Source organism: Rhinopithecus bieti, unplaced genomic scaffold, assembly GCF_001698545.2.
Source record: "Rhinopithecus bieti isolate Rb0 unplaced genomic scaffold, ASM169854v2 scaffold_6536, whole genome shotgun sequence".
Taxonomy (NCBI): Eukaryota; Metazoa; Chordata; class Mammalia; order Primates; family Cercopithecidae; genus Rhinopithecus; species Rhinopithecus bieti.
In genome coordinates this window covers 1,101,903-1,118,661 of record NW_016805524.1, presented here as the reverse complement: position 1 = coordinate 1,118,661, position 16,759 = coordinate 1,101,903, and the positions used below count along the sequence as shown (strand labels likewise).

At 34.3% G+C, this 16,759-nt stretch overlaps 1 protein-coding gene across 1 annotated transcript in view; it reads right to left on the bottom strand.

Moving 5' to 3' along the window:
* Window positions 1–16,759, bottom strand: part of EYA1 (EYA transcriptional coactivator and phosphatase 1) — a 167,231-nt gene that overhangs the window by 93,840 nt on the left and 56,632 nt on the right. The window contains exons 8-9 of the mRNA XM_017872729.1: window positions 7,743–7,825; window positions 7,149–7,335 (exon numbers count right to left, since the gene is read on the bottom strand). Coding sequence (XP_017728218.1) covers window positions 7,149–7,335; window positions 7,743–7,825 — 270 coding nt within the window. The remainder of the gene's footprint in view (window positions 1–7,148; window positions 7,336–7,742; window positions 7,826–16,759) is intronic.

Below are 16,759 nucleotides of genomic sequence, written 5' to 3'. Positions count from 1 at the left end.
CTGTCAGAAATTCAAATGAACAAATCCTTTGACAAACAAACTTTTCTATGGCATTCATACTAAATCTTATTCCTAAGAACTAATTATCTTTTATTTCACATTAATCTAAAATGTTTCATTCACCATTCACTTTTACCTTTGTCCCTCACTGCTTTGTATTTGTATTATTTTAAAAATACATATTATCGGTAAACAGTGCTTTTGTAAGAATTTAGCCTCAACATTCCTGATTAACTTAATGATACCTAACACTTATTGAGCATTTAAGAGTGATGTGCCTCATTTTCCTCATCTGTAAAATGGAACAAATAGTACCTATCTCACAGTATATTGTAAGATTACATGTGGTAATGAATGTAGAGCTCTAAGCTCAACAATTGTGTTCGATTGTATTTTATTATGTATTGTGATGATAGCTATCGTAATTACTATGAGATATTCTAAGAGATTTGGGATAAAACATATGTTGTCAGGCCAAATTATTGAAATATAGCACAGTAGTTGGATTATAGATGATTGTTTAAATTTTGATTATACACACGAATCATATGATAAAAAATATCTTCACAAGAATGGCTTAAGTGATCTTTTGAGAAAAGTCAATTAAAATTTTCTTAATACTCAAAAAATTATTTTTATCACTCTTTTGAAAGAATATATTTAGTCAGATTAGTAGTAATATAACTTAAGCTTTTAGGGATCAGTACAAGATGATAACTTACTCTATACCTCAGTGGCTAGGGGATGATAAAATGCTAGTTTAGATATCAGCACAAAAGGAAAACACCTTCAAATTCTATTTTGATCACTAGAAAAAAAATCACATTGGCTTTGTAAAAGATGGTTTTTTAAAAATACAAAATGGAGTGAAATCCATAATTTATTATTTAAAGTAATCATGGATTTAATTGTGACACTGTCATACAGTCTTTGAACAAGGAAAACTAGTTGATTATGATCAAAATTTTATTTTATAGAGAGTGAAATCTGAATTTACCATGGAATACCCTTCTACTCAGAAATTACACATATTTTCTAATAAGAGATAGCCATTTAATCTGTAAGATGTGACTATCTGGGTAACTGTAACTAATGATACTTATTGTAAACTATGAAATTTCTAAGATTTTTCTCTCTAATAAAATGTTTATAAATATATACCTCATTAAAAGGGAGGATTCCAATGGTAATTAAAACAAAAATAAGTATTAAAATATTGGGAAGTAAATGAAAATGAAAAAGAAAAACCCATCGAATTCTGTGAAATGCCACACAAACAATGCTCAGGAGAAAATTAACAGCACTGAACATATATATTAGAAAAGAAAGATCTAAAATCAATCATCTAAGCTCCACTCTTAGGAAACTATAGAAAGAAAAGCAAGTTAACTCAAAAGCAATCAGAAAAAAAATAATGAAATAGTGAAAATCAGAAAAGTCAATAAAATTAAAACCAGGAAAACAAGAGAAAATCAATGAAATTGGCTCTTTGAGAATACCAATAAAATTGACAAACCTCTAGGCAGGCTAACCAAGATAAAAAGAGAATACGCAAATTACTAATATCACAAATGAAAGACTGGCATCATTAGCAATCTCATGAACATTAAAAAGATAATAAAGAAATGTTATGAACAATTCTATTTCCACAAATTAGACAAAATTAGATGAAATGGACCAATTCCTTGAAAGACAGTCTACCCAAACTCACAGAAGGAAAAATAGATAATATGAATAGGCCTGTACCTATTAAAGAAATTGAGTCAACAATTAGTCTTTCAAAACAGAAAGCACTAGACCAGGATGGTTTCCCTGGTAAATTCCATCAAAATACTTAAGAAAAAAATTGATTCCAATTCTCTCCAATCTGTTCCAGAAAACAGAAGCAGAGGGAACATTTTGCAACTTCATCAGTGAGGCCAGCGTTACCCTAATACTGAAACAAGATAAAGGCATTACAAGATGTGAAAACTAGAACAGTATTTCTCATGAACATAAATGCAAAGATCCTCAACAAAATATTAGGAAACTGAATCCAATAATGTATAAAAATTGTATGTCATGACCAAGTAGGATTAATCCAAGATATATAAGGCTGGTTCAACATTTGAAAATTAACGTAATCTATCACATCAATGGGCTAATGAAGAAAAATCATATGATCAAATCATCAGATGCATAAAAAGCATTTGACAAAGTCCAATACCCATTCAAAATAAGAAAAACTCTCAGTAATCTAGGAAAGAGGAGAGAGCTTCCTAAAGTTGACAAAGAACACCAAAAAACAACTTACAGCTAACATCATACTTAATGGTGAGAAACTAGATGTCTCCTTTCTAAGATAAGGAACAAAGCAAAGATGTCTCCTCTACCACTCCTGTTCAACATTGTACTAGAAGTCCTTACTGATACAGTAAGAAAATAAAAGGTATACAAATTGGGAAGGAAGAAATACAATTGTCTTTATTCACAATAAAACATGATTGTCCATGTAGAAAATACTTTTAAAAATCAACAAATATTCACCCCCAAAACCAAACAACTCCTGAAACCAATGAGGAAGATTGCAGGATATAACATAATAGATAAAAGTGAAATGCTTCTCTATATAACAGCAATGAGCAGTTGGAATTTGAAATTAAAAACACACCACTATTTCCATCAACACTAGAAAGGGAAAGAGACAGAAAGAGAGAGAGAGACAGAGACAGAGAGACAGAGACAGAGAGAGAAATACTTAGGTGTAACTCTAAAAATTATACATAAACTTTATATGAGAAAAACTATAAAAGAAATCAAATAAGATATAAGTAAATGGAGAGATATTCCATGCACATGGATAGATTCAATATTGTCAAGACATCAGTTTGTCCCAATTTGATCTATAAATTCAATGTGATTCCAGCCAAAATCCCAGAAATTTATTTTGTGGATACTCACAAATTGATTCTAAAGATTACATGGAGAGAAAAAAGACTCAGAATAGCCAACACAATGCTGAAGGAGAAGAAAAAGGTGAAAGACAGACACTGACTTTAGGACTTACTATAAAGCTATAGTAATCAAGACAGAGTGGTATTGGTGAAAAAATAGACAAATAGATCAATGGAACAGAAGAGAGAGCCCTGAAATAGCCCCACTTAAATACAGTCAAGTGATCTTTGACAAAGCAGCAAAGGCAACACAATGGAGAAAAGACAGTTTTTCAAAAATTAATTTGGAACCACTGCACATCCATATGCAAAAATGAATCCAGACCCTGACCTTATATTTTCACAAAATGAATTCAAAATGTATCAGAGACCTAAATGTAAAATGCAAAATTATGAAACTTCTACATAGTAACACAGGAGAAAATCTAAATAGCCTTGGTTTTGGCAATAAGTTTTAGATACGGGGCAAAGGCATAATCCATGAGGGAAAACTGATAAACTGGATGATTAAAATTAAAACTTCTCTGCAAAAGACACTGCTAAGAGAAAAGAAAATCCACAGACTGGGAGAAAATATTTGCAAAACACCTATCTGATAAAAGATGTGTATCAAAATAAACAAAGAACTCCTAAAACCCAACAATAAGTAAACAACCTGTTTAAGAAGTGGGCAAAATATCTGAACAGACACCTCACCAAAAAAGACATACAGGTGGCAAATAAGCATGTGAAAAGATGCTTCACATCATATGTCATTAGGAAACAAAACAACAAGATAGCACTACTCCTCAATTAGAATGGCCAAAATCTACAACATGACAACACCAAATTATGGCAAGAATATGGAGCAACAGGAACCCTCATTCATTGCTGATGAGAACACAAAATAGTAGAGCCACTTTGAAAGATGATTTGGAAGTTTCTTCCAAAGCTAAACGTGGTGCTGCCATATGATCCAGCAATCACACTCCTAGGTATTTACCCACAGGAGTTGAAAACTTATATCTATTTAAAAACTGCACACAGATGTTTATAGCAACTTCATGAATAATGGCCCAAAACTCAAAGCAACCAAGATGTCCTTTAATTGGGGGTAAGGGGTGATTGGCATGGCTAGTTGAAGAGTAGGCATGGGTTTTTTTTAATACAATAAACAAATTAAAATCTCATTGAGTGACTAGAAAACATCTATATTTCTCAAGGTAGACAGATTCTAACATTTGTGCAGATGACATGAATTTTTAAATTAAGATAGTGAAGAAAGAGCTAACAAATTCATTTTTTAAAAAATGAATGTAAAGGCACTGTTTTAGTTTTAAAATAGAGTAAAATTTTGGAAGCTTTCAGATTCAAGTTATATTATTTTTAATGCATTAAAATATCCATCCAAAGGGTAATACAGCTTTGAATATTTCATTATAAACATTTGAAAATAATTTTTGAACTCAAAATTCATGAGGAATTACATGTTTACAAGTAACACTGCATATCATCACAGACTTAAAAAGTAACTTTTAAAAGGCACAAAAAAACCCCACAAATGAGTCCTTACATGTTTGCCCTGAAAAATCCTTACAAATTATCTTTATATGTCCATTGTGACATAATAATTCAACCAACAATGCAGGAACAGAAATCATGAAGCATGAGAGAAATATCACATATACCTAGATTTGATCCTACTGCACAATATCATGAAATTGAAAGGCAGAAACTAGGCATACATAAGATAAGAAAATGACTAGAGTCTAACTCTCCAGTATTATAAAATACTGACTTTAAGCCCAATAGACTAAAAGAAAAAAAAAAAGACGCAAAATTATTCCAACAAAAAGAGACATTCATTATTTTAATGATGTAAAAAATTCTACCTCAAAACAGAAATTGTTTTTAATAAATCATTTCTAAATCCTTTAGTTTAATAAATTCTTCTGTTTTATGTACTTTACCATCAAAACTTCCTTTTCATCAAGAATAGTGAGTCTATTATTTTATATATGACTACTAAGAAAGACAAGTTAATGCCAAAAAACAGGCTGAATTTGTGGTCTTATCACAAATTAAAGAATGAAAACAAAATACCCAGACTAGATCTTCCTTGAATTTTTTAAGAAAATCATTTTTTTTCAACGTGGAAACTCAGCGAACTTTCCAATTCTAATTATGCAACACAAGAAAGGCTAATCCAGACATATTCGCTTTAGTTGGAAGAGGTATGTATAAGAAATCTGAAAAGTATTATTTTTTCCTCGGTTCAACTCATTCTTATTCTTTTCCCATAAAATAATGAAATTAAAATAAGTACCTAAAACACTAAGCACTTTTACTTTTACAATACAAACTAAAATACATCATTCACTCTTAAAACCATGGACAGATTTTGAAATTAGAATTTTTCATTGTTTTCCATGTGGCCTGGCTTTGAACTCCACCATCCCCACTCTTTAACATAGCATCCCTTTAAGGAAAAAAACTCACTTAGAACAATGTCTGGTTTCAGAGACAAACACTTATATCTGACCAGATAGCCTTTTCAAAAAAGCTCTAACCAACCTTAATTTAAGAAACACAATTAAGTCTTCACCAGTTTATTTATAATGTAGTCTTCACAACCAAAATGTCATAAATTAAATAAAATTATTCTGCAGTCTCCTTTTCTCATTCTATGACTCTCTAGACCCTAAAAGAGGTTTGCTACATCTCATTTACATAACGATTCTCATTTCAAAACTCCTTTTAGTTCTCAGGAAGCTTGAATGACACAGGTGGTTCAAATGAAAAGACAAGATCTCCCTAAAGTTGCGACAAACCATTACCTTTCCTCATAATGCTTATATGAAGTTTATGTAAGTAGAGAAAATTCTATAAAAACTCCTACAATAAATTCAATGCATTCTACAATAAAATTTATCTTCAGTGTGATTGTACAGATGTGAAATCTAATTAAAGGAAGGGAGAGACATGTATACTCGGTTCTATGAACACTGTATATACACATGTAAAGTGAATGAGGAATATAGTATCAACTTAGTTTTTGGAAAATAAAGACACATGGAATACAATTATCAAAGACAAAAATATTTAAAGTTAAAATGTGCAGCAGAAATAATGAGCATGAGAAGTTAACTGAAAGACAAGAATGATGAAACTTTAGAATAAAGCAATGTCTGAATACTTTTTTAAAAGGGAAAAAACCTGGAACATGAAAATTTGGAAGATTTTAGGGGAGCAATCACCCATTAATATTTAAAATATAATTCTATAGTCAAAAATTACATTAGCATTTATGACACAGAACTCTTTTTCATGATTTAGTATAACCTAGAATGAATACTCTGATTATAACATCAGAGAGGGAATTTTTTCATTGTTAAGACCATTTTAACCTGACTTGTAGCAACAGAGTGGGCTTTAGCTCTGGAAACAGGCAAGGGGAAGAAAACTTTGACTGTTTGAGGATAACAGCTTAGTTTGCAATCCATGAAAGGTATGATTACATCTTTAAAAAGTTAAGGTAAGGAGGTGAGAAGTATATAAAAGTATAGGAAATGTTAAGTAAAGACCAATTCAGGAAATTAAGCAGACACCATTAAGAGTTCAAGAAAGAAAGAATCAATGAGGGGAAGAGGTATCAAAGACATCATGTAGGATGATTTCCACACGGTGAGGCTGGCATTTGAAAGAGACCAGCAAGGATTGTGCAGAAGTATAACAAATGCCCACACTCATGACACATCGTCATGAAATTCACAGTGGGCCACATGTGGGAAAGCAGAGGCTCACTTTTGATTGTTTTTTAAACTATCAGCAAGATATTACTTTGATGAAAAACATTAAATATTGAATAATGATAAAGGCTAAATTCTAGGCATTGCCGTTTCATGCTCAATATGTGGTGCCAATGAATTATAGTTATAGCTAAGTATTTATAGTTATGCATCTCAAAAACGACACACATCTTAAAGATTGAGTATATTTACAAATAAAATCTCTATTTCATGTGCTTTTGATGTTTATATACTTTATTTTAAAATTTCAAGCAAATAAAAAAAGTAAATAAAAATGAATGCCACAGTCATGCTGCTTGACTTATATTTAGTCCTTGCCAAAAGCTGCCAAAATCGTGCAACCACTGCATGAATATATGACTGTAGAAAAATGCATTAAAACCATTGAAAATATCACCTGCAGGACTAATAATATTCACATAATTACCTGCTGTGGGATCTGTAACTGCTTGGCTGGTGATGCCAGATGGTGGTTCTTGAAGCTGGTAAGTGGCATTGGTGGATGGTGTCGTTGGGCTGGTGTTGCTGCTGGTCATATAATGTGCTGGATACGGTGAGCTGTTATAATACTGTGCATACTGACCCTGGCCAAAACTGGGGTAAGACGGATAGTCCTACCAAATCAAACCACACAAGAATTGTCAGTCAAAATACTGCTGCTTATCTCTTACATATCAAAGTGTAACTGTATGTTTGTGTTTCTGAGGCTTTTCTGAATTCACACAAGGGGACATACAAGTACACATTAACTAAAGAGCCCAGACTTGAAAACAAATTTTATGTAAGATTATATATATTCTTCTTATTTTTGCTCTTCTATGATGCAATACTAGGTAAAATTAAACCAATCTGAAAACCAAACAACTCACCACAAAAGACTGCTAAAGTGAATTTTAAAAGAAAACTGCTAAAAGCCTTAGGAAAACTCTCACTTATAATATAAACAGATCTTTATTTATATAAGAAAATCATGTTGTATTTAAAGATATATTTCAGAAGTTAAACTGGCTTTTTAAATTACCTGCTGTGAACTATTAAATCCAGAGGAATTTGTGAGTGAATTATTTCCTGTATATAATCCTGATGATGTTGTAAAACTGCTACCTAAAACAAAATGAAAAGAAATATGGTTACATCAGGCTATGTGGAATAATGTGGGTTCAGGAAAACAGCATTTAGATAAGGCAGAATTGGCATTTGGGTTTATCTTCAACACTGGAATCCGTTGTCACGTCTAAAATGTAGTTTTCTTAACATAGTTGATGTTTTTACTACAAAATTAAAAAACAAAGAGGTTTCAATTTCCAAGGATGTTATTAACTCATATAGACTAAGGACAAAATTATACATTTGTGTAAACATATTAGACACTGAACTTTTCAATTTGCAAAACACACCAAGATTTTTCATGTATTTATATTAAATTCACATAATGTAAAATGATGGGGTGAGATTAGATGATCTTTAAGGTTCTTGCAAGCTCAAAAACTATGATACTACTTCCAAGAATTTAAAATGCTTCAGACTTGTATTATATGGTCATTAAAATGGCATACTGAAAAGGCCATTTCATTTCACAGAAGAATGAATGGCAGCACTTGATAAATTTGAAACAACAAAGATGAAAGAGGAATATGATTAATGTTTTATCTATTACACGTGCTGTCAAGATAATGTTCTGTTGAATGTCCACATTGTTAAACAATGAATAGTAGGCACTGTGTAAGATACAACACGAGGGCAAAGCTGAGTTCCCTCTTTCACGTGATTTACTATTTTGTTATTAAGCTATGCAAAACAATAATATGTTACCATTGATAATCATATTGGCAAAGATTTTTTTAAGAAGATAAGATCAGAGATTGGGAAATACATAAAAAATGGCATTCATATAATGCAAAATGGGAATTTACATAGGCACAATCTTTCTGTTTGGCTATTTGGCTTATGATTGAGAATTTCTGTATGCCATTTAACCCAGCAATTTTATGTCAGGCATTTACTCTAAGAAAAAAAAATTATACATTTATACAAAGAGATAGCAAAGATGTTCTTCAGTGTTGCTTCTAATAAAAAAACCTAGGGAAGCAGCCCCAAGTCCTTAACAGGTATTATTCAGAAAATGGAATACTATGAAGCTGTTAAAATGGTGTAATAATGATGTTTAATGACATGAAAAAAATTTTGTATTATTTTGTGAAAGTAAAACTAAAATAACAAAAGTATTTTGATAATCTCATTTAAAATATTTTTTAAAGCATAACAATTTTCTAAAAGCACAAAATTCTTAGAAATGCTATCTCTGAAGGAGTTGATGTATGGTTACATAGCATTCATTAAGCCAATGTACATTTTTAAGTTTTCTACTCGGAACCTATGTTGCTTCTATAATTAGAAATAAAAGTCATTTTTTAAAAAGTTACAGTTTTAGGGCAAATGAGTGGTAAAGACCATAAACGTGTTGGCAGTTCAAGAAGGAATTTCTTCAACGTGAACTCACTATTCAGATGGCTTCAGGTATAAAATGTGGTAGTATATGCCAATTATTTACTTGCTACTGAACATTTAAGTATTGGCTTAAGAGTCAGAAAACAGTTTTCAGTTCATCATTTATGAGCTGTTTGGATTTTGGACAAGTCTCCTAGCCACTCTAAAACATAATTTCCTTATCTGCAAAAACTCTACTTTGCAGTGTTCCCAACAGATAGATGAGGTAATGTTTTGGAAAGCATAATGGACACTCTACAATATCACATAAATGTTAGGCACATTATGGTTTATTGCAGCAAGCACTTCTAACATTCTCTATTTATGTATCTTTTCCCTCTTTTTACTTTCCCAAATTAGATAAATTGACTTAATCTCTTTACATATCTAAAATTCAATTCCTATTTACTTATCAAGCATCTATGAACTTTAAAAAGCTTGAGCCAAGAATTATTTTTATTAAGAACGGAATCTGTTTCCTAAAATAGTGTCAAATTTAGTTATCATACAGACTCTATTTGAGGTTTCTTCATTTGCACATTTCAGGAATATCAATTGTTCAAAGTTCCCAGAACACCTATCTTAGACAGGCAGAGAGCTCTCACAGTGCTGGTAGCCACCACAATTAGCTATCAATAGACAGACTTCACACATTCACGTTCATTTGCATGTGGTAATCACATACAAGGGAAACATGTATCCAATGCCAGGCTCACGGTGACAATTACATGGGGCTAAAAGGATGACTAAGACATAGTCTCAGACCTCGCAGGGCTTATCAGACTATCAGTTTTGTTTTTTTTTTTTAAACATTGTCTCTTATAGGTATATGACTCACTCTTTATGTACATATGAGTGAACAATTTATTATTGATATTATATATAAAGCAAACTTACATGGGATGAACATTTAAAAATGCCTTGTAAAAGAAATTTTAAATTACTTTTGGATAAAGGTGTGGATATCAATGCTTTTAAAAAAACTTTAGCTATTATATGCATTTAAGAGGAAAATTACCTTGGGTTATGATCCGTTACTTTCATTTAAACTATACGATTTTAGGTTATGACTTGCTATTTTCATTTAAATGACACCTTTTTGAGCAATAAATACTGACCTCAATAATCCCTATCCACCAAGAAAATGAATAAGATATAGAAAATACATTTTTAAAATGGATGTTTTCATTCCATAAGTTATCTCCCAAAATGAAGTAGGAAAGACCATGGAGGCTATATTGGCACACACAGGCCATGAGGGTCTGACCAAGTAAATCACAGTTCGGTACTCCAAATGGCACCCAAGTGACTTTCCAGACTAAATGCTACTTCCAAGACTGTGCATTAGCTGGAATTCAACATAAGTTATACTCATTTGCTGGCTGACTGCAGCTGAGATTCCATTCCATTTAGTATGCCGAAACAGGAGTTTAATGGCACCCCAGTGGCTTTGGAGACTTAATGCAACTTCCAAAAGGATCTTACTTTAGGGAGAGGTGTACATACTAGAGAATCAGGCTCAGGCAATATTAATTTTTCACCACCAGAATAAAGTTCGCAGGGCCACTCCACCTGCCTTCACATAGGACTTAGGCAAACAGAGCTGCTAACTCAGACCAGGCCACAGCAGGGGACTTCTGCAACAGCCTCTTCTACTGGTTTCTTTACCCATCTTTGGGTACTGTCCAGCCCATTTTCTGCAAAGTCAGTAGACGCTCTAATGTGCATGACTGACCTTGTCACTCCCCTGCTTAAAAAAGTAACCTTTAATGGCTCCCTGTTGCCCTTAGGATAATATTCAAACTGCTTACTAGGGTTTATGTATTAGGCCTTAGCTGGTCTAAACCCAGTTTATCTTTAGAACTTCTTTGGTCTTTTCCCAGCAACTATGACTCCAATGCATCCGGGCATACATTCTAGCCTAATCCTAGTAAACCAACATGCAGGCTTTCTAATGTTACTCCTTACAGCTCCTAATTCCTGCTTTCAAATCCAGGTTAACTTCGATTGCACTTCACAATTCAGCAGAATTTGAAACCCCCTTTCTCAGAAAAGCCTCCCTGAATCCCCATTCTCTCCTTTTTCCCTCTAAACCTGGGTTGCTGAATCAATCCATCTATCATCTGTCCATCTCCATGATATATGTATCAATCTCTCTGATGTACATACGTTTGATTGATACATGTATATACATATACACACACATGACTTACTAATCAGTATTTTAAGCCAAGTACTAATTGACCTGTAAACTAACAAATACTAATTATATGTAAACTAACTAGTCCTTCCCCTATATGACAGGATAACAACAAAAAACTTTGACTTTCCTATAAAAAATTGGATATTTACACCTAACCCATACAAATATCCCCAGAATGCAAAATATAATAACCATACTAGAGGTGTACTTACTAGAGAATCAGGCTCAGCCAATATTAATTTTTCACCACCAGACTCAAGTTTGTAGGGCCGCTCCACCTGCCTTCACATAGGACTTAGGGTCTGACCAAGTAAATCACAGTTCGGTACTCCAAATGGCACCCAAGTGACTTTCCAGACTAAATGCTACTTCCAAGACTAGAACATACAAATATCCCCAGAGTGCAAAATATAATAACAATAAAAGAGAAAATACCCACTGAGTACTCTCTGTATGTTAGGAAGTAGGCTCGCCCACATATGCTTCATCTATACTACACAACAACTTGGTACTACAGGGTCTATGATCATTCCCATTTTGCAGATAAGGAAACAGAGGGTCAGGTTACAGTAACAGCTTCCAAGGAATGAAGGTTGAAACACAAACACAGATCTGTCTGGTTTTAAGGTCTATACAATGTTCTCTTGCCTCCTCTTGCTCGAGTTTATATTGTATAATGGGAAGTTCTGAAATACACTAGTTTTCCCAGGCATTATTTTATCAAATAATTATATTAAAATAATTTATATTTATTATATTTTATAATCACAGGGATTATTTTATAATTACATTAAAAGTGTTTGAAGCAAAATAGAAGTGACAAAACAAGTAATAACACTTAAAAATTTTTGAGTGCTTACATTGAGCCAGGACCAAATAAAGCATTTTGCCTATTAGAGCTCACTGATTCCTCACAACCACCCCAGGAGGTAGATGCTATTACATCCCATGTTACAGATGAAGAAACTGCCCGCAGTAATAAGCAAGTGTGGCAGAGCTGGGATTCAGTCCCAGCCACCTGGCTCCAGAGCTGAAGCTCTTAATCTCTGTAGTAAATTGCATCTCAGAATGGCAAGGTTTTTGTCTGTGAGTTATTTCTCTTTTTTTATGACCATTTCCAAAATATGCCTGACAAACTGCCTCAGAGTCATTAGCAAGTGCTTGTTCTACCTAAGCAAATACCTGGGCCTCCCTTCAAACACAGAAATCAGTCTCACTGAGGCAGAAGGACTAGGGTATAATCTGAAAATCCGTGTGTTTACCAAACACCTGTAAGTGTCTGATTTTTAGTACCAATTCAGTAGGTGTTTCAGTAATTGCTTCAAAAATATGTAACCAGTATAATCTTTCTTCTTACACTAAGAAAGTAATCATACTCTTCAAGCATTCAAAGCTGAAGCTTCTCAGAGCCTATCTGTGTGGGGTATTTCTGGTTCTTGAGCTGAGCTAAAGATCATCTGGAATAAGGGGTTCCACTTTGATAACGAATTCAATAGAGACTTCAGTGCCAACACTACCAGATGGATTTCACTGAAGCTTAGAACACCACAAAGCAAAGGCAAAATAGCAATGCTCATGCTCCCCAGAAAGCTTCAGTGTATGGGCTGCTAGACTCACATACAGGCCTAGCAAAAGAGGCACATTTGTGTAGAAGGCTGTCATACATCAGGCTTGAACCTGGATGCTAGAGAGAGACAGGACAAGACATGATCAGAATAAAACAGACTTCCTTCCCTTAAGATCAATCCACTGAGAGTTTCTGTTGGATTTACAAGGGTCTTCACTTACCAACTTTCAGTCACAGAATTATTTGTAAAGTTTGGGATTCTTTAATCAAAATAATATAGAAGTATTTTCTTTTCTAGAAACAAATGACTTTACATTAAAAGACACCTCCAGATAAATAAAATAGAGCAGCTACATCCTATGATGAAAGGTTTTACATCACATTATATCATGAAAATTCCTCAAAGTAGAAAGAATTCCCATTATGACCCATTATTTCTCAATCAATAAGTATGGCAGAGATTGCTTCATGTGAAGCTTCAATAATTCTCGGTAAGAGTTTGGGGTGGGAGTGGGGATACCTTCTTACTCATTGGTTAAAAGGAAAAACTTACCTAGTTAAATAACTATTGGCCAATATGGTGAAACCCTGTCTCTACTAAAAATACAAAAAGTAGCCGGATGTGTAATCTCAGCTACTTAGGAGGCTGAGGCAGGAGAATTGCTTGAACCCAGGAGGCTGAAGTTTCAGTGAGCTGAGATCACGCCATTGTGCTCCAGCCTGGGTGACAAGAGTGAAACTCTATCTCAAAGATAAATAAATAAATAATAAAAAGATTGTGAACAATCATAGCCATGGTTATTTTTTTTGACATGGAGGGGAGACACTCATTTCCACAAGAGGAAACTGGAAAATTTTTCCCTTCACAACATCTCTTAAGATACAGCATCATTTGTCCTTCCACTGCTCTCTTTTAAAGTTGATTATTTGTATATTCCAAGTGGGAAGATAATTTATCTCTAATCACAAAACACACACACACACAGTTTTTCAAGTTAGTTTCATCAACAGCATCTACTGGCATTCTTTATAAGTACAACTCTAGAGGTTGTTGTGATCCAAAAGAAGTGGGCATCATGAATCTATCCCTTGAAGAAAGTTAGAAAATCCCACACACTCATGAAGACGACGCAAAGAACATCAGCTTGCATCACCCACTCAGGTGTCACAGCTCTCACTGTGTTACTTACTTAGGTGCCACAGCCCTGCTAGGGAGGTGCTCAGCAAAATGACATGAAGACACCTGCCTGGTTAGACTGGTAAGGAAAGCACATGCTTCCCCAAAAAGGGAACAAGTGTACTCACTCCTGTCATAGGGCGAGAATAAACTCTCCAAAGAAGATTAGAGAATAGAAAGGTTATGGGAAGTTGGGTGAGAAGTGTGGCTGAGCGTGGTTGATGGAAGTTTCTTGATCATTTAAGAAAAACAGCCCAGGAAAAGAAATGGCATTCTTTAATGGCAAAATGCAAGAATCTGAATGTCCAACAAAATCATTAGTATACTGGGACCAAAGAAATGTTACGATTCTGAATTGCTGGGGGTGAGGGAAAAGCTAGAGTACCGTTACAAACGCAAGGACACAAATGTTTATCTGGGCCTGTAGATGCCACGTGGGGTCTGGGATGGGGGTGCTCAGGAGAAGAATATTCTAACCAGGCTGTTGCCTACAGCTCCCATGCACAGCTCACCATGGTACTTTAGGATGCGATCACTGTTATATCGGAAACTCACCTTGCTGAGTCTTGCTCCTCTTACTTAATACTTCGCTCCCTCACTCCACATTTTCCATCCTTCAAGCCCTCACCCAAGTCTCATCTGTTCAATAAGCTTTCCCTGACTGTTACTCTTTGTACGGAATTTATCTTCTGGAAACCTGATCTCACTATTAATTGATACCATGTAATTGCCCTCTTCGTTAGACCAGTACTAAGCAAGTTCCCCTTAGTCTTGTTTTCATTCTGACCATAAGTTCCTTAAGCTCATTTGCTATATTTATCCTGTCTGCCTCACATAGAGATGGATAAACCGTGTCTGACTCATGCCTTTGAAGGGCTTCATCTAGGCTCGAGTGGGAGCCAGAACTGAACTGTTGCTTAAGAATTTCAATCCAGGTGGGAAGTGACTAAAGGATTTAGTGAGAACACGATTGTCATAAAGTATTAAGTGTGGGGACAGCTGAGGACCTTTCCATAGATTTTTGTTGGTGGGAGGGGGACAGTTTGGAAGAATGACTTTAAGGCTCACAAAAGATTTTAAGAGAGAAAAGAAGGTCTCTCAACTTTATTTTTTCATCAGTTTAAAAAAAGTGAGTAGGGAAAGAAAAATAATAATAGAGCTTATTTCTCAGACTTTATCCGGAGGACTCTGATTTTTAACAGATTTTATCTGAACACTTTGCTAGGGTTATTTATTTTTTAGAGACAGTGTCTCACTTTGTCACCCAGGCTGGAGTGCAGTGGCACAATCTTGGCTCACCACAACCTCCACTTCCCAGGTACAAGCGATTCTTGTGACTCAGCATCCTGAGTAGCTGGGATTACAGGTGTGTCCTATCACATTCGGCTGACTGGTTTCTTTCAAGCTACATGATGTATAAAGGATTATCTTAGAAATCAGATTATAATAACTTTAGATTTAAATTATATAAAGAAAGTTAAATTCTGGACCCGTAAGCACCTTCTGAAAGGAGTTAAAATATTTTTGAATCCCCAGTAAATAGTCCAGCAGACTTTAAATCAAATAAAATTTTAAGTTGATTAAGTATTCATGGATTTTTACCTCATAAAATCTCACTTATTTGAGCTATGAATACCACTGGACCCCAGAGATGGTACAAGCACTTCACATCCACATACCATCAGGGCATGCAGACAGGATGTTAACCTTGTTCGTCCAGCTGTTAGGATCCTAACAGAACACCGACCCATGGTCCAGATTCTGCCCTCCTAAGAGGCTATTCACTCTCATAGCTCAGAGATTGGCATATCACAGGTATATTAATGAAAACAAGTCTTGCTTGTATAAGAAAAACTTCAAATTCAGAATGTAATAACATCCTATGGCTTTAGAGTACTTTTATAGTTCAATCTTTCCACATCCATTTTCTGAGGTTATTTTCAACATCATCATGTGAGGTGGCTGAGGGAGGGTCTTCATCTTCATTCAAAAAGTAGAGGATGCATAAGGTGACCATTATCTCTGGTGCCAGGTTATTGTTTTCTAATCTGTCATGCCAAATCTACCTTTTAGATTTCCTGAATCGGTAACGTTGAAAGCAAATTGGTATTAAGTGGTATTAATTTTGGCTACATAAAATCATAGACACACTAAGGGCAGAAATAATCATACCTAAGAAATTTAACAAATACATTTGGAATCAAATGATCCCATTTTTAAAGGACCTCTTCATTGTAACTGTTTTAGGATAGTAAATTTAAAAGTAAATTAAATAAAGTGTCCCAGGGACAATGTGTCACAAAGATTTTGCTTTGCTTTCTTCTTGTCAATGTTGGGTTCCTACAGAGAAAGAGTGGTGGCCCTGTCAACCATAACAAACAAGAAACAGTCTTGCTTGAAGATCCTGTATGGGACGTGCAGTTCTGTAAGTGCTAAGCAATTTTAGTTTTAAAACAAATCCATCCCTCAAAACTTCTCTTAATACATCTTCACTACCTCTTCGTAGTTAACAGCACACCCTATGTCTATTTAAACGTTACTTAAAATATTAAATTAAAGTTTTGTGTATGATTTAACCTGGATAATACGGCCCAGCTATACTTC